This window comes from Wyeomyia smithii, chromosome 1, assembly GCF_029784165.1.
Source record: "Wyeomyia smithii strain HCP4-BCI-WySm-NY-G18 chromosome 1, ASM2978416v1, whole genome shotgun sequence".
Taxonomy (NCBI): domain Eukaryota; kingdom Metazoa; phylum Arthropoda; class Insecta; order Diptera; family Culicidae; genus Wyeomyia; species Wyeomyia smithii.
Genome location: NC_073694.1, coordinates 95533357 through 95561240, shown reverse-complemented (window position 1 = coordinate 95561240; position 27884 = coordinate 95533357). Strand labels below are relative to the sequence as shown.

At 39.2% G+C, this 27884-nt stretch overlaps 1 protein-coding gene across 1 annotated transcript in view; it reads right to left on the bottom strand.

Moving 5' to 3' along the window:
* LOC129731446 (inactive dipeptidyl peptidase 10) overlaps positions 1-27884 on the bottom strand; it is a 728939-nt gene that overhangs the window by 622782 nt on the left and 78273 nt on the right. The window contains exons 4-6 of the mRNA XM_055691455.1: positions 26805-26893; positions 26519-26751; positions 26319-26463 (exon numbers count right to left, since the gene is read on the bottom strand). Coding sequence (XP_055547430.1) covers positions 26319-26463; positions 26519-26751; positions 26805-26893 — 467 coding nt within the window. The remainder of the gene's footprint in view (positions 1-26318; positions 26464-26518; positions 26752-26804; positions 26894-27884) is intronic.

Sequence of the window (27884 nt, the reverse complement as noted above, 5' to 3'; positions counted from 1 at the left end):
GAATAAAGACCTTTTAGTGTTTACCGGTACTCTGAACGAAATTTTTTATATCGGAGCATGTAAATGCGATTTGACGGCAGCTCAATGTAACTGCGGTTTGGTTCCAGAACGCCTCAGCGAGTTTATGCACGATCAACATAAACAGAGAAGACTAACAATTGATGCATTTCTGATGGAAATTGAAGAGCAAGGGACATCGTCATCAATGCCAACAATGCCAACATACGAAGATCACGATGATACAACATACGTAGACGTACCGATGACGGTTTATGAAGATGTTATGAATAGAAGCACAAGTTCACAATACACAGAAAGACACGATTGTTTTAACTTTGCCTTGATGTGTGACAGATTTGGTGTGTCTGATAGAGTAGCGTCAGCATTGGCAACCAGTCTTTTCAAAGATTTTGAAATGAAAGATCAGCATGGCGAACCTCTCATCATGGATAAATCGAGAGTTCGTAGAGAAAGAGAGAAATGCAGACGAATAGTGCTCCGCAAAAGGTTTGATGATTCCAGTTTAATAGCGTTTTCATTCGACGGCAGAAAAGATGATACTTATACGAGAGAAAAAATTGATGGTAAGTTTCATAGTAGGATGGTAAAAGAACCTCACCTTGTTATTTTGAGAGAACCGAATTCTCGATTGATTGGTTACGCAAGACTGGTAGAGGAAAGTGCTGAATACAAAACAACAAAATTGAATGAATTTTTCAACAATAAAAACATGTCTCTGGATGCATTGATTGGAATATGCACTGACGGTGAGCAAACAAACACTGGCACACACAGTGGAATTATACGAAGATTCGAATTGCTGCTAAAAAGACCATTGCATTGGTTTGTTTGCCTTCTACACTTCAACGAACTTCCGTTTCGACATTTGTTTGGGGTTTTGGATAAATCATCCACCACTGGACCAACATCAACAACCGGGAAACTAAGCAAGCAAATTGAAAATTCTGAAGCTCTTCCGGTAAGTCATTGCTATCACTCATTTATTATAATTTTCTAACATTTTGAATGGTGAAATCATAATAAATTTATTTAATTATTATATATTTTTTTGTGGTGAGCGACTTTCAGAGAATTGCGAAAATATGCCTCCTGTTGCAGAACAGCACGAATATTCCACCGATTCGCAGTACTTATACGACATGGCACATGCAATTTCTAATGGCGTGGTTTCTGTGGATCTGGCTAACATAAAACCAGGGAAAATTGTACATTCTCGCTGGCTCACCAAGGCCGCTACGATTATATGTGACAATGAAAAAACCACCTAAAAATTTAAGAATTCTGGTTGAATTTATAATTAAGGTTTATGTGCCACTGTATTTTAATATCAAGTATTACAGCTCTGTCGTGTACGGTAGTGTATTATTTTTCAAGTACATTACTTGGGCACAATTTCTGGAGCCAAATTTACGCACTGTTGTCAATCATGTAATTAAAAATAATCCATATTGTGCACATTCGGAAAATATCTTGCTATCAATGTTGTTTGATGATAGGAAAGAGGTGCGCGACTCTGCTATCAAGAAAATTTTACGATATCGAGACAATGTTGAAGACCCATCGGAACTTAGAGAATATAAAAAACCAGATATGAACTTCCATTGCTTCGATTACACGAAAATGATCGATTTGACTGATAAAAATAACGTATTTGAACCACCATTCACGCGAATCATTCCGTATGAAACATTGATAGCATATTTAAATGAAGATGATTCACCATTTACTGATCCGCATATTTCATTACATATACAAGGAACGGAACAACACGTTCAACTGCTAGCTAGCGTTTCCAAACGAGTAATATCGGTAAATGTAGAGGCTGTTATGGAGGCGACATTAGAGAGCCGTGCGAAATTGCCCAGTGTTGAAACCAAAAAAGACTTCAAACAATAATTTTTTAGTTTCTTTCCTATGTTCTGATCGAATAATTTTTTAAAGAGAAAACAAAAATCCAAAAACAAAAAAATAACATTTTTTTCCTAGAAACTTCATTCGTGCGGAAAAATACTAGCCATTTCACTGATTTTTGTAATATAAAGTGCCAAAAATGGTGATTTTTTGATATTTTTTTATATTTTTGTATGGGAGACTCCCTAGGGGGGTCCGAGGGGGGTAAAACTAGCATGGGTGGGTCAGCCCTCCAAAGTTAGTGGGGGTCGGTCATACATTTGGACTCGATTGGGTCACTCTAAATGGGTCAAAACAGGATTTTTTGAAATTTGACCTTTTGGGTACCTACACGTTAGTACAAGGGACATCAGAATTCATTTTAGAGGTATGGTTTCTTGAGAAAAGTATCTTATTTTGATCCCTAAAATCCGAAAATCATATGTGCCTAAGCGATTAAATCGACCCACCCTAATATATATATATATATATATATATTTATATATATATATATATATATATATATATATATATATATATATATATATATATATATATATATATATATATATATATATATATATATATATATATATATATATATATATATATATATATATATATATATATATATATATATATATATATATATATATATAAATATATATATATATATATATATATTCATATATACATATATATATATATATATATATATATATATATATATATATATATATACATATATCTGTATATATATATATATATATATATATATATATATATATATATATATATATATATATATATATATATATATATATATATATATATATATATATATATATATATATACATATCTGTATATATATATATATATATATATATATATATATATATATATATATATATATATATATATATATATATATATTTTTTTTTTTTTTTATTTATTTATTTTTTTTTTGTTTCAGGTGGAGGGGAAATTTGCATCCAAACCCCTGAGGTGACCAACCTCAGGGAGTGTGGGGTTGGTTTGAATCAGTGACCGGACCCACTAAAACCCCTCCAGTCTCCAGCCCATAATACTCCCCGGGACCACCGCTAGGTATTGCTTCGGGGAGCGGCTTTTGTGCTCTGTGCACCCTCTTGGTTCTTTAGGTATCTTTGCTAACTTAGCTAACTAACCTGGAGACTGGCCGTTAGCTAACACTGGCGTGTCGGTGGTCAACCTGTCGCCTGTTTTGCAATTCTAAAACTATTTGAGAGGCGGCTGTACAAACCGCCCTCCAAATATTTGGGTCTTTACACATCCTCCGAACTAGGTTGTCCGGAGTGGTGTCTGGCCCGCTCACTACCATCATGTCGCTCCGCGCATGCACAAAACGAGGGCACACGAAGAAGACATGCTCAGCAGTTTCTTCCGCATCCGCGCACTCGGGACACATGGGGGACCCCGCATGCCCGAATCTGTGTAGATACTGCCTGAAGCAACCATGACCTGACAGAATCTGTGTCAAGTGGAAGTTAACTTCTCCATGGCGCCTCCCGACCCATCCGGATACGTCCGGAATAAGTCGATGCGTCCATCTACCCTTTACGGAATTGGACCATTCCTGCTGCCATCTGATAATCGAGAATGACCTTCTGGTGCCTCGTATACCCCTTGTGTCACGTTGATCGAAGCATTCTACGTCCTCCTTAATGGCTATGCTGATAGGCATCATGCCGGACAGGACGCAGATTGCATCGTATGACACTGTACGGTACGCGCTCACAACCCTCAGGCACATGAGCCTGTAGGTACTTTCCAGTTTACGACGATGACTGTTGGTACCTAACTCTTTGGACCACGCTGGCCCACCATACCTAAGTATGGACGAAACCACTCTGGCAATAAGTTTACGCTTGCTGCCATATACCGCTGAGCTATTGGACATCATTCGAGATAGTCCTGCAGCGGCCGTTGAAGCCCTCTCACAGGCATAGTCGACGTGACTCTTAAATGTGAGCTTATCGTCAACCATAACCCCCAAGAGCTTCAAGGAACGCCTTGAGGTAATGGTGCAGTCACCGACTCTGACCACCGCCTGTTGCTCTAATTTGCGGTTGTTCACAACCGTAACCTCCGTTTTACGGTGCGCTAACTCCAGTTTCCTAGAGTGCATCCAGTCTTCGACCTTGCGTATGCAGTGCGCGGCCGTCAACTCGACCTCTTCGATCGATTCGCCGTAGACCTCTAGCGTGATGTCGTCTGCGAAACCGACGATCACAACCCCTACAGGGAACTTTAGTTTCAACACCCCGTCATACATGACATTCCACAACACCGGGCCCAGGATGGAACCTTGCGGTACCCCTGCGGTGATTGGGACGCACTTCTGACCCTCCTCCGTGTTGTAAACTAGTACCCGATTCTGGAAATAATTTTCCAAAATCTTGTACAACGACACCGGTACGTGGATGCTCCTAAGCGCGAGCGCTATGGAGTCCCAACTGGCGCTATTGAATGCATTCTTCACGTCAAGCGTGACGATTGCGCAATAGCGAATGCCACAACTCTTACGCTGGAGTGCTACCTCTGCCGTCTTGGTGACAGAGAGAATAGCATCCAGCGTGGATCTACCTTTCCGGAAGCCGAACTGGTTACTTGCCAGACCGTTTACACCCTCTGTGTACTTCACCAGTCTGTTGAGGATAATCCTCTCAAGCACCTTGCCCGTAGTGTCCAGCAGACAGATAGGTCTGTATGCCGATGGGTCCCCTGGCGGTTTCCCAGCCTTCGGCAACAGCACCAATCTCTGTCGCTTCCACCTGTCCGGAAAGAGGCAGTCATCCAGGCACTTCTGCATGACTGCTCGAAATAGATCGGGGGCCACTTTCATGGCCGTCCTGATGGCCAAGTTCGGGATTCCATCCGGTCCCGGTGCCTTGCTCACCTTTAGGGAGTTGGCGATCACGATGAGTTCCTCATTCGTAACCCTTACCTCCTCCACAACCTCTGCACGGCTGCCGTCTCTCACGGATTGGATGCCCGGCAGGTTGGCCGACCATCCCTGGTCTGTGTCTGAGATACTAGAACGTCGGACGTGAGACTCAGCAACCGGAGGCCAAGGATTTGGCTCGTGTCGTGGAAAGAGTCCCTCGATGATACGCTCCAGCATCGCTGGTGATCGCTCTGCAGGCGCCAACACGCCTTTGGTCTTCGCCATTACGACTCTGTAGGCGTTGCCCCACGGATTCGTATTGGCACTCGCGCATAGCCTATCGAAGCAGGCCCTTTTTCTCGCCTTTATCGCACTTTTAAGCGCCGATCTTGCAGATTCAAATACTACACGGCGCTCTACCCTCTGTGCATCGGTACGTGCACGTTGCAACATCCGTCTTGCACGGAGGCACGCGCTACGGAGGTCCGCTATCGCGTCGGTCCACCAGTATACCGGTGACTTACCATTCCTAGGTTGGCGGGTCCTAGGCATGGTGGCGTCGCATGCCCGCGATAATGTGGCAACTAATTGGTCAGCACTCGGGCGGAGCCAACTGCCCCCCTCGCGCTCTCTTCTCATTGCTTCTGCAAATGCCTCAGCATCGAAATGCGATGTCTTCCACCCGCGGACGGTCGGAGTATTAGCTCTACCCGTCGCCTGCCGCCTCACGTTCTGGACTACGCTATAGCAGACCGACTGGTGGTCACTATAGGTGTAGCCATCGTCTACCCTCCAGTTCACGATCAGTCCTGGGCTGGAGAACGTCACGTCGATGATCGACTCCGCACCATTTCTGCTGAATGTACACTTGGTTCCAACGTTGGCCAGATCTAGGTTGAGCTTTGCCAAAGCTTCCAACAAGATCTGACCCCTCCGGTTCGTGCGGCGGCTTCCCCACTCAACAGCCCAAGCGTTGAAGTCGCCCGAGAAGTCGCCCGCCACTATATATATATAGTATATATAGTATAATATAGTTTTGAGCGTTTCGAACTTAGTTTATCTCAATAATCACATCATTTACACTGATTGTTTACACATGACGAAGTGAAACCAATTTGAATGTTGACAATTTGATCACCACACACAGGACGTAAGCTTGTGTGTGTTTATTCTAAAGAAGTGCTTTCATTTGAGGAGGTTATAACATATAGCATGCGACTGTGTTGGTATGTTGACAGTTTGATCAGCAACATTAATAACCCGTTTTACAATGCGGAAAACTGACAATATCGCGACTAAATTGATTACCTCGGCTGCAAACAGATGCAGTAGACTTGCCTCTAATCCGATATTGAAAGATTTGAACACCACAAGAAGCATTTCGTATTACTTTCCGCTGCAAGCTAAAGACCGAACACGCAACGCCGTCGGTTTACATGCAAGCCGAGTGGTTCTGACTTCAGTACATGGTGCGTTCGAGAAAGCGTGTGAATGCTTTATGCTGTACCGATCTGGTCAAGTTGCTGTTCAACAAGGAAGAAAACGCTCCAAAGGATTCAGAATAAAATTCTGAAAATGATTTTGAAGCGTCCTCCTTGGTTTGGTACACTCGAATTACAAAGATTTACTGGTGTTGAACCATTAGAAGCTATGTCAAATAAAATTATTAACAATTTTCGACAAAAATCGTTGCAATCCTCGATTGCTACGATAAGCTCTCTTTATAGCCAATAAGTTAGCAATTAAGTTAGTTGTAAGTTTACTTCCCCTTTTCTGACAAGTAGGTTTAAATCCCTACGAATGATAAGTCCTAATTTCGAAAGCAAACATATCCTAACAATTAAAATTACAAATTTCTTACAGTGTTGAGAAGTCACCATTTGTGATTGGACACACATACTCATTATTTACTGATATTTATCATAAATACTTAAGCTACTAACAAATCCCCCCCTTAAAAAAAAAAAAGCGCGTGTAAGCCCCATCCAACGAGCAGATTCCCGAAATGTATACACGAAGTCAAAAACACTCGCCCTGGTAGTTGCCGAAGTTGTCGAAGTCGTGTTTCAATTAGAACACTGTGTGTTTTTGATTTGTGTTGACACTGAATTGTAATAAAAATAGCCCCAATGGAGTAGTTCGGAACACATATTCGGCGTTATACTGTATTTTAACGTGCTCGACCACAACGAAGACCGCAACTTTCTGGGTGGTAATATTCGTGCGATAAGTTGAAGTTTGAATACGAAGAACCACATGTACCCCAGCGCCGCATAGTGGGGAAATTCAGTACTAAATTGTCAACCATGTAGAAGCCTTTAGTATCCTGAACAAGTTTGCAGAACACCGCATCTTTCTAGGCTGTAAAAAACACGAGATATCCGCCTATTCCAGGTGATGCTATACTTATCGGGAGGTGTTGCAATATTCAAACTGGGTATTGCAATACTCAGTAAAGCGATTCCAAACTTATGACGGGGAGTATATATATATATATATATATATATATATATATATATATATATATATATATATATATATATATATATATATATATATATATATATATATATATAATTTCGAACAAATATTAACATTACCATGTTATATCTATAAGGGTGTATGTTTTCTGTCCAAAAATATGTATTTATGAATCATGTTTCTCCAATGTTCTAATTTCTATTGAAACTCTAACGAATCCATTCGGGAAAATAGCAATAGTCAAAAATGTTAGAAACATGACGTTACTAAGTTTATTATTTTGGCTAGGAATAGCTGAAGTATTTTTTTTTTTTTGTTCATACAAGTTAGCTGAGGTATTGTCCTAAACTTCAACCAAACGTAAACGTAAGCAAATAGAAATTTGTTATTTCGGTTCAAAATCATTTGAAAAGTGTATGTGTTTTACAAATAAAAAAGGTATCCACTACCTAAACATCATGCTATTTGTTACATTGCTCGCATTATTGCATTCGAGCATGATCGCTAAGAATAAGCTCAAAGTAAAATTCTCACTCCAAAAACTAATAAAATAACTCTAAAATTGTGTAGTGTCCCTGAAAAAATTAAAAAAATACATCTGGAGTCGATTTCCGGCCTCTGGATATCTTCCTGGTTTTGGAAATATATATATTAGGTGGTATTTGACCATACCTGGCTGTTCCTTAGATACTGGGAGCTGCTACCTTGGATTTAAGGAATGGTACCGATTTCTGGACTCTGAACATTATTTTCATTCCGGAAATAACCAAATTGGCTGATTTTTTGAAAATATCGTTTTGAGCGTATCAGTAGAATGATATCAAATATCAAAAGAATGAAATATTTCCATTAAATTATACTATCAACTTTGATAGTAGAATTGAATGGAAATTTTTCATTCTCTCGTTATTTCATAATGACTGGTACTTCGCCATTTTGGTTGTATTCCCTAAACCGGAAATCACAATCTTGGATTTCAAAATGGTGTTTGGATTTGGTTTATGGTCTCCGGTTATCATCTCGATTCTGGAATGACCATTTTCGGCTGATTTCCAGCAATCTGAAGTGGCCACTTAGAATTCGGCGTTTTTCACAAATTCTTTGAATTATAGTCGATAAGATTACGATGGAATATCTTGTATCAATATACAATGGACTATCTTGTATCAATATAACTTTCACCAATCATTATTGGTTGTTTTCCAGAAAGTGGAAATCATCATTTTGGATTTGGCGTCTGGGGTCGATTTCCGACCTCTGGGTATCATTTGAGTTTCAAAAACAACCATATTGGGTGGTTTTCGCTCATTTTCGGAAAGCGGATATCGCCATTTTGGATTTTAAAATGATGCCTGGATCTGATTTCTGATCTCTGGGTATCATAACGATTCCGGAATGACCATTTTTGGCTGTTTACCAACAACTCGACATTGCAATTTCATCAACTCGATGTTGCAATTTAAGTTGCCACTTCGGAATGAAGTTGTCGTCAAGGGTCAATTTTTGGCCTATGTGCATCATTTCGATTACAAAAATACCAATTTTAGGTAGTATTTGGTCATATCTGTAAACCGGAAGTCACCATCTTGGTTTTCAAAACAGCGTCTTGAGTTGATTCCAGGTCTCTTGGCATCATTTCGATTGCAGAAATACCCATATTTGGTGCTGTTCGGTCATTATTGGTTGTTTTTCGGAAACCGGAAGTCGTCTGTGTATGGTTTTTGCAGTCGATTTTCGGCTGTTGGCTATTATTTTGATTCCAAAAATACCGGATGTCGCCATTGTGTTTTTAAATAGCGTCTGGATTTGATTTTCGGTCTCCGGGCATCATCTTGGTTCTCGAATAACTATATTGGCTGTTTTCAAGCAACCGGATATTGCCACTTCGAATTTCAAAATGGCATCTGGGGACGATTTTTGGCCTATGTACATCATCTCGATTACAAAAATGCCCATATTGGGTGATATTTGGTCATATTCGGAAACCGGAAGTCGCCATCTTGGATTTCAAAATGCTATCTATAACAACAACAATTTATTTCTTTATTTATCAACAGGCCTCAAACGGCCCCAATGATAAAACTTAAAGTTAAACAAACACTAAACATTTTTAAAATAATCTAAAAATAGTTGTCTCAACCTAATCCTAGGAACATTTAAGTCGAAAATATGCGACACACGATTAAACAGTCTTTGAAGCCCTGTTATGGCGGCATTTGCGGCAACGTTTGTTCTGCTATGAGTTAATCGGAGAAATGAACTGCCTCTTAAACTACGCAGCCTTGCTTGGATGTTGATGCGCCCTAGTAGAGATGGAGCATCACAACGTCCTGCCAAGAGATCGGATACTACTAAAGCCCGAGCTGTATTCCTTCGAGCATGTAGTGGGTCAAGACGGATGAGTTGACATCGGTTTTCGTAGCTTGGTAGTCTAAATGGATCATGCCAAGGTAACTGTCGAAGGGCGTAACGAAGAAACCTGCACTGAACATTTTCGATTCTCTCAGCTGCATTAAAGTACACTGGGTTCCACACTACTGAGCAATACTCCAGGACTGAGCGAACAAGCGAGCAGTATAAGCTTTTTAGGCAGTAAATGTCTGTGAAGTTTCTGGTCATTCGGAAGATGAAGCCTAAGTTCTTCGAAGCTTTGGCAATTGTGAAGTTGATATGCCGCTTAAACGTTAGCTTAGAGTAAGTATTATTCCAAGGTCCTTCACGTGTTCGACGCGAGGAACTATCACGCCAGCAACTTTGTATTCGAACTTAATTGTATCCTTTCTACGGCAAAAGGAAGTCACCGAACATTTCATTTAATCCCATCCGATTCCGTTCACACCAATTGGTAAAAACATCGATTTGCTGCTGGAGATTCAGTGTATCATAGTCACCTTCAATTCTGCGGAAAATCTTTAGGTCATCAGCGAATGATAGTTTCGGTCCATCGAGTGCATGATTGACGTCATTAAAATAGAGCAGAAAGATTAGCGGTCCCAGGTGACTGCCCTGAGGTATACCTGAAGTGGCCGTAAACGGAGCAGAATAACTTTTAGAGATATTCACGCTGAGCAGACGATTTGTTAAATAAGACTCAAACCACCTCTGAAGCGAATCACCGAAACCCATTTTTTTCAATTTAGCTATGGTGATTTTATGGTTGATCCTGTCAAAAGCCGCAGACAAATCAGTATATATCACGTCTGTTTGACAGTTCTTCTCAAATCCTTCATAGACGAACGAGGTTAGCGAAAGTTGATTTGTAGCGGTTGATCGATTTGGCATAAACCCGTGTTGTTCATCGGAGATAAAGAATTTGCAGTGGAAAAAAACTGAATTCATTATCACCAGTTCAAACAGCTTTGATACCGCGCACAATGCCGAAATTCCTCTATAGTTGTCAACGTTGTTTTTATCTCCTTTTTTAAAAACCGGGAAGACAAAAGCAGACTTCCAAAGAGTTGGATAGGTTCCGGTACGCAGTGATAAACGAAACAGGTGTTCCAGTGGCTGTAGTAAACCTTCAATACACCGCTTCAACACGATAGCAGGAATTGCATCAGGCCCAGAAGAAAGCGACGACTTTAACTTAGAGGCAGCTGTAAGAATAATGTCGTTATCAATACGGATATCCGTCAACATCGCGTTTGAATCAGGTACAAATCTTGTTGCCTCGGCCACCTGATCTAAAGAGAGTGTTTCCTCTACGAAAGTACGGCTGAATTTTTCCGAGAAAAGTCTACAAAGGCCATTTGAATCAGCTTCAACTTCACCGTTATAAAACATTGTCGAAGGTAAACCAGGGTCTTTTCTTTGCTCGTTGACAAAAGACCAGAAGGCTTTTAGATTCGTTTTCAATTTCCGCTGCATGCGATATTGATGGGCATCGAAACAGCGCCTGCTCAGTTTTTTATAATCCAGGTTCAGTCAAACATAGTAGTCTCGTAAGGCAAGAGAGCGATGTTTTGAAAATCGACGCAATGCGGCACGTTTTGCTCTCTTAAGTCGACGGAGTTCTGCGGTCTGCCATGGAGTCTTAGTGGATGCAATGATAACTTTTTTGGGTACATGACGGTCAATAATGTACCCAAGCACATGGGTGAGGGTCAGTGTAGCCGCATTAACATCGTTATTGTCTAGGATGTCGTCCCAGTCGAGACTGTATAAAGCACCAAGCATGCTAGCAAAATCAGCTCTTCTGAAGTTGTAGACAACATCTGAAACGGTGTTCATATTAACAGTCGTAGGATTACCGTTTAATACCAAGTGAAGCGGAGGGTGATGAGGAACAGAATTTACCAACGGTACAGGAGCTGAGGTAGCTCGTATTTTTGTGCCCATGCTCACAAAACACAGATCAAGCATCCGACCATTCTCGTTCAAAACTTCGTTGATTTGTCGTAATGTTGCTGAGTTGTAGCAATCGAGTATGTTCATTGCGCCTGTGTGAAAAGTAGATACCGCAGGATCAGGATACCTAAAACCGCTGTTTGAAGAACACCATTTCAATCCTGGGAGGTTGAAATCACCTACAACAAGGATTTCATCGGAGGGATCGGCATCGGCGGCTACGGAGGTGACAGATCGATTATGTGCATCGATCACGGCGGTATCGCGAGTTCGATCGGGCGGGAAGTACACCACACAGATGTGAAGATTACGGTCAGTGAGTTTTACAGTCGCCCAAATTTGTTCTACGTTGCTCCACGATTGGTTTTGACGTTTTATAACTGTAAACCCACGACGTACAGCCAACACAACTCCACCACCAGTTGCTTTACGACTGTTAAGTGGGTCGCGATCGCATCGAAGGACCTCGTATTCGGGGCCGAATAATTGATGGGACGTGGTCCTGTCGTTGACCCAAGTCTCGGTTAATGCGATGATGTCGTATGCGCAGCCAGAAAAAGCAAGTTTATACGAATCCACACGTGAATTCATGCCTCCGACATTTTGATAGTACATGTGGAGCTCTTGCTGAACCAGTTGAGTCGTCGGAGTGGTGATAGAGCTGGAAACGCTACGGTTCGAAAGCGAAAAGCTGGAACGTATGGAATTGTCAGGTACCGGAAGTTCAGTCAAACAATTATACTCGCCTGAGGTAGCAGGCTGGAAAACCCCTTCTCTAAGCCCCGACACAGGACCAGGACGACTGATGAACGCAGGCAGCATTTGCGCGACTGTGTCGGGGGGATACGGGGCTTCCATAGTGCTAAGACAGGTGCGTCCTGGGGTCCGTGTCCGAAGTTGCTGCATGGTATCTTGTAGACCGGAGAGCGAAATACTGGATCGTGGCGAGTTGTCAGATGTTGAAAAATCAACGTTCGATCCTGGGGCGTGTAACAACCTAAAAAAGGAGGCAGCATCAGGCCGAGCAACGTCGTGATTAGAAATATACTTGCCGTGAGAGGCAGTTTGGAGAGCCCTGTCCCCGACAATAGACTCAGGGCCGGGACGACTAAGGTGGCAGCAACAAATGATTCTAGCGATACTAGAATCTATGGCGGGCACGACTGAGCTAAGTGGGTTCAGGGCTTTTATAATGCTTTGTGACGTGCGTCCCGGGCCGGATGAATCGGTGTTTGGAAAATGAGCGGATGATTCCACAACGTTGCATCCCGGTGAAAGGCATGATTCTAAATTTAGCATTCCTCTGGATTGGCTTCGAGCTGAGATCCTTCCTTCGGTTTCAGGTTCAAGCGTACGACTCTCGTGAAGTTTTTTGTGCGATTATCTTCGAATTCGCGGAAAAATACATTTTCAGGCCATGTGTCACGCGTTAGTGCGATTTCTTTGAGTTCATAGCTAACGCCGATTTTAAAGGAATTAAACCTCAAAGTAGAAAGGTCTATTCCTTTAGGGACTAGTTTAACCACTCTGGGTTTTGTATCAGATCCCAAATTCAAGCATTCGCGTACCAAACCAGCAATTTCGTCCTCTGATGTACTGGGGTGGAACGCCGAAAGATAAACCCAAAAACTATCGTCATTCGTAGGTATCGCCTGAATTAGTCTAATCTAGAGAAATCTAGAGTTGATCTCAGGTCTCTGGGCATTATCTCGATTCCAAAACTACCCATATTAGGTGATATTTGGTCATATTGGGCCAGTTTTCTGGAAACCGGAGTTCGTCATCCTGGATTTCAAATGGAGTCGATTTTCGGCCTCTGAATATCATTTTGGTTCCAAAAATAACCATAATGGATGATATTTGATTATTTTCTGGAACCGGAAGTCGCCGTATTGGGTTTCAAAATATAGTCTGGATTTGATCCCCGGTCTTGGTGCTATTCTGGTTTAAGAAATACTAGCTGATACCCGGGCCGCGTTGCTGCGCCATTAAGTTTACAACGACAACCGCATATCTTTCAAATGTACATAATTTCGAACAAATATTAACATTACCATGTTATATCTCTAAGGGTGTATGTATTTTGTCCAAAAATATGTATTTCTGAATCATGTTTCTCCAATGTTCTAATTTCTATTGAAACTCTAACGAATACATTCGGGAAAATAGCAATAGTCAAAAATGTTAGAAACATGACGTTATTAAGTTTATTATTTTGGCTAGGAATAGCTGAAGTATTTTTTTTTGTTCATACAAATTAGCTGAGGTATTGTCCTAAACTTCAACCAATCGTAAACGTAAACAAATATAAATTTGTTATTTCGGTTCAAAATAATTTGAAAAGTGTATGTGTTTTACAAATGAAAAACGTATCCACTAAACATCATGCTATTTGTTACATTGCTCGCATTATTGCATTCGAGCATGATCGCTAAGGATAAGCTCAAAGTAAAATTCTCACTCCAAAAACTAATAGAATAACTCTAAAAATTGTGTAGTGTCCCTGAAAAAATTAAAAATATACATCTGGAGTCGATTTCCGGCCTCTGGATATCTTCCTGGCTTTGGACATATTTATATTAGGTGGTATTTGACCATACCTGGCTGTTCCTTAGATACTGGGAGTTGCTACCTTGGATTTAAGGAATGGGACCGATTTCTGGACTCTGAACATTATTTTGATTCCGGAAATAACCAAACTGGCTGATTTTTTGAAAATATCATTTTGAGCGTATTAGTAAAATGATATCAAATATCAATAGAATGAAATATTTCCATTAAATTATACTATCAACTTTGATAGTAGAATTGAATGGAAATTTTTCATTCTCTCATATTGACTGGTACTTCGCCATTTTGGTTGTATTCCTTCAACAGGAAATCACAATCTTGGATTTCAAAATGGTGTTTGGATTTGGTTTATGGTCTCCGGTTATCATCTCGATTCTGGAATGACCATTTTCGGCTGATTTCCAGCAATCTGAAGTTGCCACTTAGAATTCAGCGTTTTTCACAAATTCTTTGAATTATAGTCGATAAGATTACGATGGAATATCTTGTATCAATATACAATGGACTATCTTGTATCAATATAACTTTCACCAATCATTATTGGTTGTTTTCCAGAAAGTGGAAATCATCATTTTGGATTTGGCGTCTGGGGTCGATTTCCGACCTCTGGGTATCATTTGAGTTTCAAAAACAACCATATTGGGTGGTTTTCGCTCATTTTCGGAAAGCGGATATCGCCATTTTGGATTTTAAAATGATGCCTGGATCTGATTTCTGATCTCTGGGTATCATAACGATTCCGGAATGACCATTTTTGGCTGTTTACCAACAACTCGACATTGCAATTTCAACAACTCGATGTTGCAATTTAAGTTGCCACTTCGGAATGAAAATGTCGTCAGGGGTCAATTTTTGGCTTATGTGCATCATTTCGATTACAAAAATACCAATTTTAGGAGTATTTAGTCATATCTGTAAACCGGAAGTCACCATCTTGGTTTTCAAAACAGCGTCTTGAGTTGATTCCAGGTCTCTTGGCAGTATTTCGATTGCAGAAATACCCATATTTGGTGCTGTTCGGTCATTATTGGTTGTTTTTCGGAAACCGTAAGTCGTCTGTGTATGGTCTTTGCAGTCGATTTTCGGCTGTTGGCTATTATTTTGATTCCAAAAATACCGGATATCGCCATTCTGTTTCTAAATTGCGTCTTGATTTGATTTCTGGTCTCCGGGCATCATTTGGTTCTCGAATAACTATATTGGCTGTTTTCAAGTAACCGGATGTTGCCGCTTCGAATTTCAAAATGGCATCTGCGGACGATTTTTGGCCTATGTACATCATCTCGATTACAAAAATGCCCATATTGGGTGATATTTGGTCATATTGGGCCAATTTTCTGGAAACCGGAGATCGTCCTCCTGGTTTTCAAATGGAGTCGATTTTCGGCCTCTGAATATCATTTTGGTTCCAAAAATAACCATAATGAATGATATTTGATTATTTTCTGGAACCGGAAGTCGCCGTATTGGATTTCAAAATATCGTCTGGATTTGATCCCCGGTCTTGGTGCTATTCTGGTTTAAGAAATATTTAACCGGAGAACATCATCTTGACATCTTAGGTTGATTTCCGGTCTCTAGATATAACCTCGGATTCAAAACTCCCCGCAAAAAAAACGCAAAACAGGGGCAAAAAAGAGCATTTCCCGTGCCCTGCACAGAATTAAACCATCACAAATCAACTTGTTGACCTATTCTACATAAAAAATCTATATTCCAGGTTGTTGGCACCAATTAATCGCCGCTAGACTGGCAGCCTGAAATATAGTATTTCTTATGTAAAATTGGTCAACAAATCGATTGGTGATGGTATTATTTTGTGCAGGGGAAATAATCGATTTTGTCTTTTTTCACCCTATATTTGAGTATTTTCGGAAATATAAAAAACTCTCACAATTAAATTAAAATAATGATAGGAATAAATTGTAATGATGATAGGAATAATGAATTAGCTGCGCCACTAAGATACAAAAAATCAATATCACAGCATCTACCCTTTATTTGAGAACTCAAGTATACAGAATGATACGATGATCGTGTTTGATTTAGGATTATACAAATATGATGAGAAAATAAAATTAAAATTAATTTAAACAAGTACGCTGCTATATGACTTATGTGTACCGAATTATATGATATTCGATGAGGCGGTTTCAGATTTAATAAAGATTGACAACATTTATCCACTTCCTTCCCCTCTTAAATGACAGAGTAATGTAAATACCATGCATCATACTCAAAAACGCCTGTATATGAATTTTCATGATAAATTTCTCAATATTTTGCATATAGTGCAGTTCGAAATACCCCTCCCCTCTTGACTACGCCACTGAGAACAAACAAAAAAGTCTATGTCATAGATACTTTCTTGAGAATTCACGCTCCCTTGTTACGCTTATGAAAAACAATAAATTTAAAGTCGTTGAAATATAACACCCACTATAGCTTTCAAACATCGAATTTAATGATGATCGGCTCAGTGGTTTTAAAATCGTTAAACGGTGATATCATCACCCCTCCCCCTTACTACGCGAATGAAATACAGAAATCTCTCAAATGACACAGCAACACCACAGAAATACGCTTCATACCAAAAAATCTCTGTGTTTTAAGTTGCACGGTTATTGTAAAAAACGTTTGCATGTTTACAGAGTACAAATTGACTCCTCCTTGCCTGCGCTTATGAGATATAGCGAAACTAATATTTTGAAGTTACTCCCCGTACTCGAAAACCCTTATGTACAAATTTTCACGGTAATCGGTTCAGTAGTTTTTGAGTCTATGGGGAACAGACAGACATTCGCATTTATAGATATAGATACACCCTCCTCTTTACTACGCCACTGAGATACAGGAAAATCAATATTATAGAAACATACTTCACTTACACAAATTGGAACGGTGATCAATTTATGTGTTTAGGTGTTTTCAAATAACAAACATTAGCTCCCCCTCACTTGCCACGCTTATGGAATGAGTAAAATTCAAATTCATGAAATATATCAGCTACTGTAGATTCTACATACCGAATTTAATACTGATGGGTCCAGCAGTTTCAAAATCATCAAAGGTTGATATGTTAACCCCCTCCGCCCTCTCATCCTTACAACGCCTCTGAGAAACAAAAAAGTCGTCGGCCAGTAACGACGCAAGAATACATCTCAGACTCAAAAACATCTGTATATAAGTTTGCACGGTTATCGTAGAGGAAGTTTTCTCGTTCATGAAACACAAATTCACCCCCCTTTGCCTACGCTTATGAGAAAGAACAAAACTAATATTTTAGGATTACTCCCCGTGCTCGCAAACCCCTATGAACAAATTTTCACGGTAATCAGTCCAGTAGTTTTTGAGTCTATAGGGAACAGACAGACAGACATTCGCATTTATAGATATAGATATAGATATAGGTATGGATATAGATATATAGACACAGATATATATAGGTATATATATATATATATATATATATATATATATATATATATATATATATATATATATATATATATATATATATATATATATATATATATATATATATATATATATATATATATATATATATATATATATATATATATATATATATATATATATATATATATATATATATATATATATATATATATATATATATATATATATATATATATATATATATATATATATATATATATATATATATATATATATTGTATATATATATTTATATACACTCCTTGTCATGAGTTTGGAATCGCTTTACTGAGTATTGCAACACCCAGTTTGAATATTGCAACACCTCCCGATAAGTATAGCATCACCTGGAATAGGCGGATATCTCGTGTTTTTTACAGCCTAAAAAGATGCGGTGTTCTGCAAACTTGTTCAGGATACTAAAGGCTTCTACATGGTAGACAATTTAGTACTGAATTTCCCCACTATGCGGCGCTGGGGTACATGTGGTTCTTCGTATTCAAACTTCAACTTATCGCGCGAATATTACTACCCAGAAAGTTGCGGCCTTCGTTGTGGTCGAGCACGTTAAAATACAGTATAACGCCGAATATGTGTTCCGAACTATTCCATTGAGGCTATTTTTATTACAATTCAGTGTCAACACAAATCAAAAACACCCAGTGTTCTAATTGAAACACGACTTCGACAACTTCGGCAACCACCAGGGCGAGTGTTTTTGACTTCGTGTATACATTTCGGGAGTCTGCTCGTTGGATGGGGCTTACACTCGCTTTCTCGAACGCACCATGTACTGAAGTCAGAACCACTCGGCTTGCATGTAAACCGACGGCGTTGCGTGTTCGGTCTTTAGCTTGCAGCGGAAAGTAATACGAAATGCTTCTTGTGGTGTTCAAATCCTTCAATATCGGATTAGAGGCAAGTCTACTGCATCTGTTTGCAGCCGAGGTAACCAATTTAGTCGCGATATCGTCAATTTTCCGCATTGTAAAACGGGTTATTAATGTTGCTGATCAAACTGTCAACATATCAACACAGTCGCATGCTATATGTTATAACCTCCTCAAATGAAAGCACTTCTTTAGAATAAACACACACAAGCTTACGTCCTGTGTGAGGTGATCAAATTGTTAACATTCAAATTGGTTTCACTTCGTCATGTGTAAACAATCAGTGTAAATGATGTGATTATTGAGATAAACTAAGTTCGAAACGCTCAAAACTACATGCACACTAGCGCTGCGTTGCGGCTGAATTCCGCACTATACTGTCCGCAAATTAAAAGCCCTTGACCTCTTGAGTAACTTTGCTGAAAATCGCAACTCTCGAAATGATGGGATTATTGAGCTAAACAGCGTTCAAAACACTCAAAACTTCATGCACACTAGCGCTGCGCTGTGGCTGAGTTCCGAACTATACTCTCCTATAATCACAAGCCCTTGACCTCCTGAGAAACTTTTCTGAAGACTACAACTCTAGGTTTCTAGAATCAAGAGATAGATTTACATTAATCTGTCCATATCAAGTGATGCTAAACTTTTCTGGGTGTTGTAATATTCAAATTGGGTGTTGCAATATTCAGTAAAGCGATTCCAAACTTATGACGGGTAGTGTATATATATTCAGCGATAATGGTTATCACAAACATTTGAAAGATGGTATATATATACGGACGCACGGCAACATCGATCATCGGAATCAGCGCGGACAACGTCACCAATGGCACATTGATAGTTAATGCGAGTTCAAGCAGTTTTAGGGACAAAGCCAGGGCAAATGTAAATTCGGAATTGACAATAAAATCAGGGGTCTTTTACCGAATTTCAACTTCGAATACGGATTTCGAATTTCAACATCGAATACCGTGTATACCGGCACGTGTAGTTGAAATTGAGGGAGTTGTCACCAAGTCCTAACCGTTCTGGAATGCACAAAAATGCATTCCGAGGATAATACGGGTAAACACTCCCCAAACGAGTCACTTTCGAAGGAAAAGTGCTTCCGATTTATGTCGAGCTTCACAAGCTTTGATTGCCAGTGCCGAAAGTTATGGCATGCACGAACTGTTTGCATTTAGGGCACACACAAAAATACTGCAACAATAAACTAAAATGCTTCAAGTGTGGTGAAATCTCTAAGATTAACCTCGCTTGCGGCGATCAAGAGACGAAATGCTGTCTCTGTGGTGGTAACCCACATGAAGTTGAAGCGTGTACAAAATATAAACTACGGTCAGAAGCGTTGAAAAAATCGACGAAACATCGCTGTAAGCAGTCATTTGCACAGATGCTAAAGACTGCCTTACAGCAACAGGCAAATCCATATTCCAGCTTGGAAAATGACGATCCCAATGATGATGAAGAGGTATATCAACCTCTTCCGTCAAGTGAAGCCGTGCGGAAACGACCAAGCGTATCTGCCCTCAAACTCCTTGGAAAGAAGCAGAAGAAAACGCATACAGACACCCCAAGAGGTCCACCTTCTAAGCAAAATATTGCTAAGCCGTTACCTCCAGGATTCAAACTTAATTCTGAGGGTAACAATTTTGATAAATAGTTCCCTAAACTACTGGGAAAGCAATCTACTCCCGCCATTAAAAAGTCTCCGGAATCTGTAATACCGTCTACTGATGGACGTATTTCATTTAAAATGATCGTTGTATGGATATTCACTATTTTTGGTTTATCCAATATTCCTAATCGTATGATTTCGGCTTGGATTCCAACAATTTGAATAATGGGTAAGCAACTAAGCACCAAATGGCCCCTTCTCGCGTTCTTATCCTTCGATGTCTAAATCAGACAACAGAAGTGACGAGTCGACAAGGATCAGTCAATGGAACTGTAGAATCTTGATTTCTAAATTAAATAAATTCATGCTCCTGCTTCACAATAGCAAATGAGATATTTTCGTGCTATCTGAAACATGGCTATCAACTGATATGACACTAGTCATTTAAGAATTCAATACCATCCGTTTAGACCGTGGATGCTCTTCCGGCGGAGTTTTCCTTGGAATTAAAAAAGGCTTCTCATTCTTTCGAATCCCTCTCTCTGTAACTAACGGTATAGAAATTGTTGCTTGCAAAGTTACAATTGCTGGTGAAAGCCCTACTGTCGCCTCAGCACAGAACGGAAGGTCATCTGTGATTCGAAAACTGCTTAATGCTCAGTTAATTTTGCAGTGCTCCCTTGTGGTGGAAAGAACGCATTTTACACGAAAAATAAAAAGAATTTATACTTCTTTTATTGAAATCTGTCATACACCCTGGTATAAATCTGCCATGCGAAAACACTACAGGTGCACTCTTTTAATGCGGTTATATCCCGATCAGAAAGAAAAAAACAAAAATGTAACAGAAGCTATTAGTTTGTTACGGGAAAAACCTTACAGGCTGTGTTTTCAATTTGTTCCCGTTAGGTGTTAAAATAACAGAAATTATAACCGAAATGATTCTACTAGTATCAAACACATATCAAAATTTGTTACTAATGAATCAGCTTTCTAACAAAATAAGATAGTATTTATAACAGTATAATAACAAACATTGTTAGAAACAACAGGTTTTGATAAAAACGAAAAATTAGTTAGACTTGTTTCAGAACTACTTCATTTCAGGTTTTGTTATAATAACTCACTCAGATTCAATTTTTTTATCAAAATTAAATGGAAAAATACAAAATTGTATCAAAATATGTTATTTGTATCTCGCGTTGATAGAATTTTGTAATTTTTTAGTTGTGCTCTTCTGATCGGGATGTTTATCCTATATTATTACTTGTCAATTCGCTCAAGCTTCCCAGCAACAATGGCTATCGCAAACATTTGAAAGATGGTTTATATTACACTTTTGACGTATGAATACGAAAAATAGTATTGATCTGGAGATATGCAAATTTTTACTGAAAGGTACGGGAATGAAAGGAATATCTAAATTGCGTTTGTCACGAAAAGTGATTAGGATTCGAATGGTTATAGAATCTGCGGTCTCGAACCGTCCCAGCTGGTCTCGAGGTACGATGCTGGCCTACCAAGCCAGTTATCGTAGGTTCGTGTCTCGGCTCGGAAGAGACTGTTAGTGTCAGTAGGATCGTAGCATAGAGAGGGATAATCTATCAATTTTTATTGATAACTACAATACTTTTAATTAAGGTTTATTTCGGTATTGAGAATTTATTCAAACGAGTATATAGAATGGTGAATAAAAGTAATTGAGTTATCAAATGCACCAACATATTCGGAGCGCGTGCTTTTTACGTGGGCAAAATCATCAGTTTCACCATGGATTTTAATTTGCATGTCATATTCATGTATTACGACCGATATGGTATTGGCTGCTGCTAAAAAATTGAAACGGTCTTATTCGGCTGGTCCTGATGGAATTCCTGCTGTTGTTTTTAGTCGTTGTGCCACCGCTCTTGCAGTTCCGTTATGCTACATTTTTCTTTTGCTCAAGGAAAGTTTCCTGCTGTTTGGAAGCAGTCGCTGATGTTTCCCGTGCTTAAATCGGGTGACCGGCAAAACGTTCGAAACTATCGTGGCATTACTAGCCTCTCTGCTGGGTCTAAAATGTTCGAGATCATAGTAAGCGGTTACATGCTTTCTCGCACTAAGCACTATATCTCCACCACTCAGCATGGATTTATGCCGGGCCGCTCTGTTTGCACCAACTTATTAGAGTTCACTTCATCGTGTATTTCGCAGATGGAGCAGAAAGCTCAGGTAGATGCGATTTACACCGATATCAAAGCTGCTTTCGATCGTTTGGACCATACGATACTCCTGTGTAAAATCTCGCGCTTAGGTGCTTCCCATCAGTTCGTTGAATGGCTAAGCTCATATCTTCGTGGAAGAGTTGTACGCGTAAAACTCGGTTCAAGTGTATCATCGCAATTCACCAACAAGTCAGGAGTTCCCCAAGGAAGCAACATGGGGCCCTTGTTATTTGCACTGTTTTTCAATGACGTGACACTGCTGCTAGGTGACGGCTGCAAGCTGGTGTATGCAGATGATTTGAAATTGTTTCTGGAAGTTCGGACTATTGAAGACTGCCGCCGTTTACAAGAATTTTTGAATGTTTTCTCCTACTGGTGTCGAAAGAACTGGCTCGTGGTTAGTATTTCTAAATGTGAAGTTATAACTTTCCATCGTATCCTAAAACCGATTATCTTCGACTATCGCATCGACGGTTTGGAACTGAAGAGGGTCGATCATGTAAAGGACCTTGGTGTTCTACTTGACAGTAGACTTACATTCCACCTGCATCACAGTACGATGATTTCAAAAGCTACACGCCAGCTCGGCTTCATTTGTAAAGTCGCCCGTGATTTTAAAGATCCTCACTGCTTAAAGGCCCTGTACTGTTCATTAGTACGTCCACTGATTGAGAATTGTAACCTGGTTTGGTTTCCCTACCAGCTAACTTGGAACCTGCGGATTGAGCGTATCCAGAAACGATTTGTCCGCATTGCATTGCGTGAGCTTCCTTGGCGTGATCCCGCTAATTTACCACCGTATCCAGACCGCTGCCGTTTAATTGGTATTGATACTCTCGAGCACCGACGGAGATTGCATCAAGCAGTGTTCATAGCCAAACTGCTCTGTGGAGAAATCGACTCACCGAAGCTTTTGTCTCTTGTGAACTTTCGAGCTTCACAACGCGCTTTGCGTTCAATTGGATTTCTGCAGACCCCATACCATCGTACATCGTTTGGCTATAATGAGCCCATCACCGCCTGTATTACACATCTATTGAACATCTATTCGACTTCAATGAATCCTTGGATAAATTCGTGCAGAAAGTCAAAAGAACGAACATTTTATCAACTTGACACTCAAACATTGTTATATTTATTAAGACTCGGGTCAGATAAATTATAGAAAATAAATAAATGAATAAATAAATAAATAAAATTAACATGGAAAACCACTCACATTTATAAAACATGAACATGCTGATTATATTTTACAATATGTCGCTTTTCATTTTGAGGCATCTGTACAAAGAAAAAGCTAGATAAATATTACTGAGATATTTGTTAAATATAATTGCATATAGACTGCAAACTTGAACTTTTGACGTGGGACTACGTCTTTGTTTACCATACTGGGATGCATTCTGTAAAATTTGAAATGAAACTGGCAAATGTTGCGTCAGATTTCAAACGTTAATAACAGCATAACCACATGATGGATAACAACAACCAATATGTTGCTAGATAGATAAAATGTATAACAATTTTGTGATATGCTATTTATCACTCTAATTTCATTGTTAAGCGGTAAAATTGATAAAAAGTTTCAATAACAAAATTACGCGAATAATGAACCAATTACATGCGAGCATTCCTAGCGCAGACGACGTGAATGGACACCTACCGTTTCCTGTGATATTCTCTGTATCAATATCGGAATAAAAATTTTCAGAGTCTCCCCGTCCCAAATAGGTCAATTTATTTTTGCTTCCATGAGCTTAGACTTATATGATTTCTCGAAGGTAAAAGTTTTCCGAAAAGTTTGAAACATTCCCCATCCATGAACAATTTCAATACCTGCTTTCAGAATCTAATAAAAACTGATGTCTTGAAAGAAAACATGCCGGTAAAAGCAACAGTACCAGTGGAGTGAAGAGCCGCGAGTCTCTCGTTGTCTATGATTGCAGCGGTACTCTTCTATTCGTACAATTCAGCGGTACACTTTTGTTCGTACTGCAGCGTTATTATTCGTACTACTGCAGCGGTACTATTCGTATTGCAGTGGTACACTTTTGTTCGCAAATTTTCATTCGTGTGCAATCGAGGCAAAACTGCTGCTGTTGATGGTGATTGAAAGTTTATCTCATAAATATGATTACCATATAATACTCAACAAGGATTGTAAGATTTTGCAACGGATCTTTATTTAATTTTATCTTCGATATTCACTAAATAATCGTGACCGAATAGTTTTGGAAGAGTAAATTTCCAAATATACACATTTATAGAAGAGTAAGAGGGGCTCATTACGGATGTCACCTTACGGTGAGAACGAAGTGAAAAAATCTCACGGTGAAAAAAGACGCGTGCAAATCAAATGGGAATCACTTTCACCGTTCCTATTACGGTTGTCACTTCATCGTGAAGTGACTCCCGTAATAAACCCCTAGGAGCCTACGAATGCTTGTGAATTTTTGAATTATTTACTAAAGCAGGTATTAAGCAGGTATTAGACGACGCAAATATTTGCTATTTTTGGTTCGATTTTTATTTGCACAAAATAAAATCTGTATGAAAAAATAGCAAATATTTGCTTCGTCTAATACCTGCTCAATACCTGCTTAAGATTCATTCATAATCTCTTTTTACATTCCAAATTTGTTAGATGATATATTATTATTCTAAGCTTTACTACAATAAACGTATATAAGCTGTCTTCGTAAAACAGCGAATGTAGTTGTAGGCAAATGAAAAAAAAAAGTCTAGCAAAAAACAAAAATGGAATTGTTGATTGTTACGATTTTTTGCTGGAACTTGTTAATAATTTTGTTTAACATATCTTCTTAGGGGCTTCCGTATTATTTTGAAAGTAAGATCCATATCATAGATTTGATTTAATCAGAGTTTAATGAAACAAAATCATTCATTATGATAACGTAAGTATTATTGGATTTGGTTTTTGAGGCTATAGAGTTAATTCTGACTTTGACGCATTACGAGAAATTCTTGGTTCTTATTCAATAAGCACAATACGCTTGTGCCTTGTCAAATACATGTTGATTGCACAAAAAAATACTACAGGCATAAAATCGCCAAATATAAACGATATGCTTTCTAGTGTTGTTGAATGTATTTCGAATATTGATTTCCAGGGGAGGCTGAAAATAAAAATACGTACAGTCGCTGAGCAAACACATTGATTCTGTCTGATTCTAAGTACTGCAAAATGTGAAGTGATAACATTTCATCGCACTCAAACGCCAGTCATTTTTAACTATACCGTCAACGGGAAAGCGCTGCGTAGAGTCGATAACGTGAATGATCTTGGAGTTATTCTTTACCAGAAGCTGACTTTTGTTGAACACCGCGCTGCAGTTATTTCAAAGGCAAGTAGACAGTTGGGATTCTTCGCAAAAATTGCGCGTGACTTTAAGGACCCTCACTGTATGAAAGCACTGTATTGTTCATTAGCACGCCCCCTACTTGAAAGCGTCAATGGTGTCTGGACTCCGCATCAGCTTTCATGAAACCTGCGCCTTGAGCGTGTACAGAGACGATTCATTCGAATGGCACTGAAAGATTCATCGTGATCCTACCAATCTACCACCCTTTCTAGACCGTTGCCGTCTACTTGGACGTGCCACTCCAGAGTGCCGCCGTAAGTTACAGCAGTCTGTATGTGTTGTCAAGATTTCAAATGCTGAACTGGATTCATCAAAGCTGCTGTCCATGATGAATTCTATGAAACTTTGGTTATTATGGATCTACTGCGTTTGATGTGAGAACCTTCAGCATTGTCGAGCATCTATTTGAGTTTGATGAGCCTAGTCATATTTATATTTTTTGACAATTTGTGATGTGATATTTTGATATAAAGGATTATATATTTATAATTCAAGAAAAACTGCATAAAATGTATTAAACTTACTGGTATTCATGCACGCTGGATATATCAAAGGACAGATATAATAAGTAATGTCCATCTGGCGAAAATAAAATAGAAGCACCTCTCAATCCGGCGATGTTTGTATATAACCAATCTTGAACACCATTCAAAACAAGACCTGATTCACCTAAAACATAATTCAAGAGTTTTTATTTCAGCTGGAATAGATATCAAAAACATACCGTTAGTAGTTATTCTGCAAATTAAGTCCCCTTGAACTTTGGGTTTATAATAAATATCTCCCTTATTCACAAAAACAATGCCTTGAAAGGACCCTTTCTCGTCATTCACAGTTACATCTAACATATATCGTCGTGGCGCCCAGTGAACAAATTGAAGATTTGGAGCCGTTTGGTCGCCCTCTTTTGTCGAAAGCGGAAATACGTTAGAAGTAGATAATTCATAAACATAATAACTAGAAAAGATGGTACTAATATTGTTGGGTTTTGAAAACATACCGAATATTACCTTGCGTTAGCCAACGATTCTGATTTTGCAAATAAAAGGACGAAATTTTGATCCGGAGAGATAATGAATCTGTCCACATTCAACTGTCTCTGGAACATTCAAATGAGCTTTGTTATTATAAAACGTTTGAACATATTCAAAAAAGTAATGAACTTTATTTTGTAGTACAGCTCCATGTGAAATCATCCTAAAATATGAAACAAATATATTTGAATTTGATGAAACTTTATATGCATTTTCGACTGGATAGATGACTTTGTTACAGTTTTTTGAGCCATTCTCATTCAAACTTCAGTTTTCAAACAGATGCATATAGTTTAACAGCCTCCCAACTGGTCCCGAGGGACGATGCTGGCCTAACAAGTCTCTTGTCGAAGGTTCGAGTCCAAACTCGGGAGAGACTGTTAGTATCAGTAGGATCGTAGCGCTAGCCCCGCAATTGTCCTGTACTCTTAACAGTTGGCTGCGAAGGTCGAGTTTCAAATCGGAATGTAGCACCAAAGCTTTGCTTTTGACGTAGAGCTACGTCTCTCAGGAAGTTCGGCTACATACTCGGATACATAGGGATGCAAAATGAAAATCTGAAACCGGATAAAGTGAAAAATATGTCCAATTTCAAATGCTAATAAATCGGTTGGTTTTCGAAGGATTCCCTTCGTTCTTGCAGAAATAGATTGGAAAACCTTCTAAGAATCATCCCAAATGCAGAAAATTGTAATTTTATTATTTGAATTATTGTTCTACTTAAAATTGACAAGCCTTGCCAAAATGAAAAAATCGACTTTTAATTGGTCGTTGTGTGATTGCTTTCCAAACCACGGTCGACAGAATTATAAATCTAGTAATTGGTAAAGTACTCGAAACTGCTCATATTAGTTCTAGACAGCGAAAACAGCAGTCCTCACCTAGCAGATAGCAGCAGTGAAAACGGATAGCAGCAGCGGCAGCTTGTGACAAGTTGCTACTGGCAACGAATAGCAGCAGTTTCAGCTAGGGTTTGCAATCCCGGGAACGATTTCCCGGGAATAGAAATATTGGTTCCCGGGATCCCGGGACTCCCGAGCTCCTCGATAAATTTTC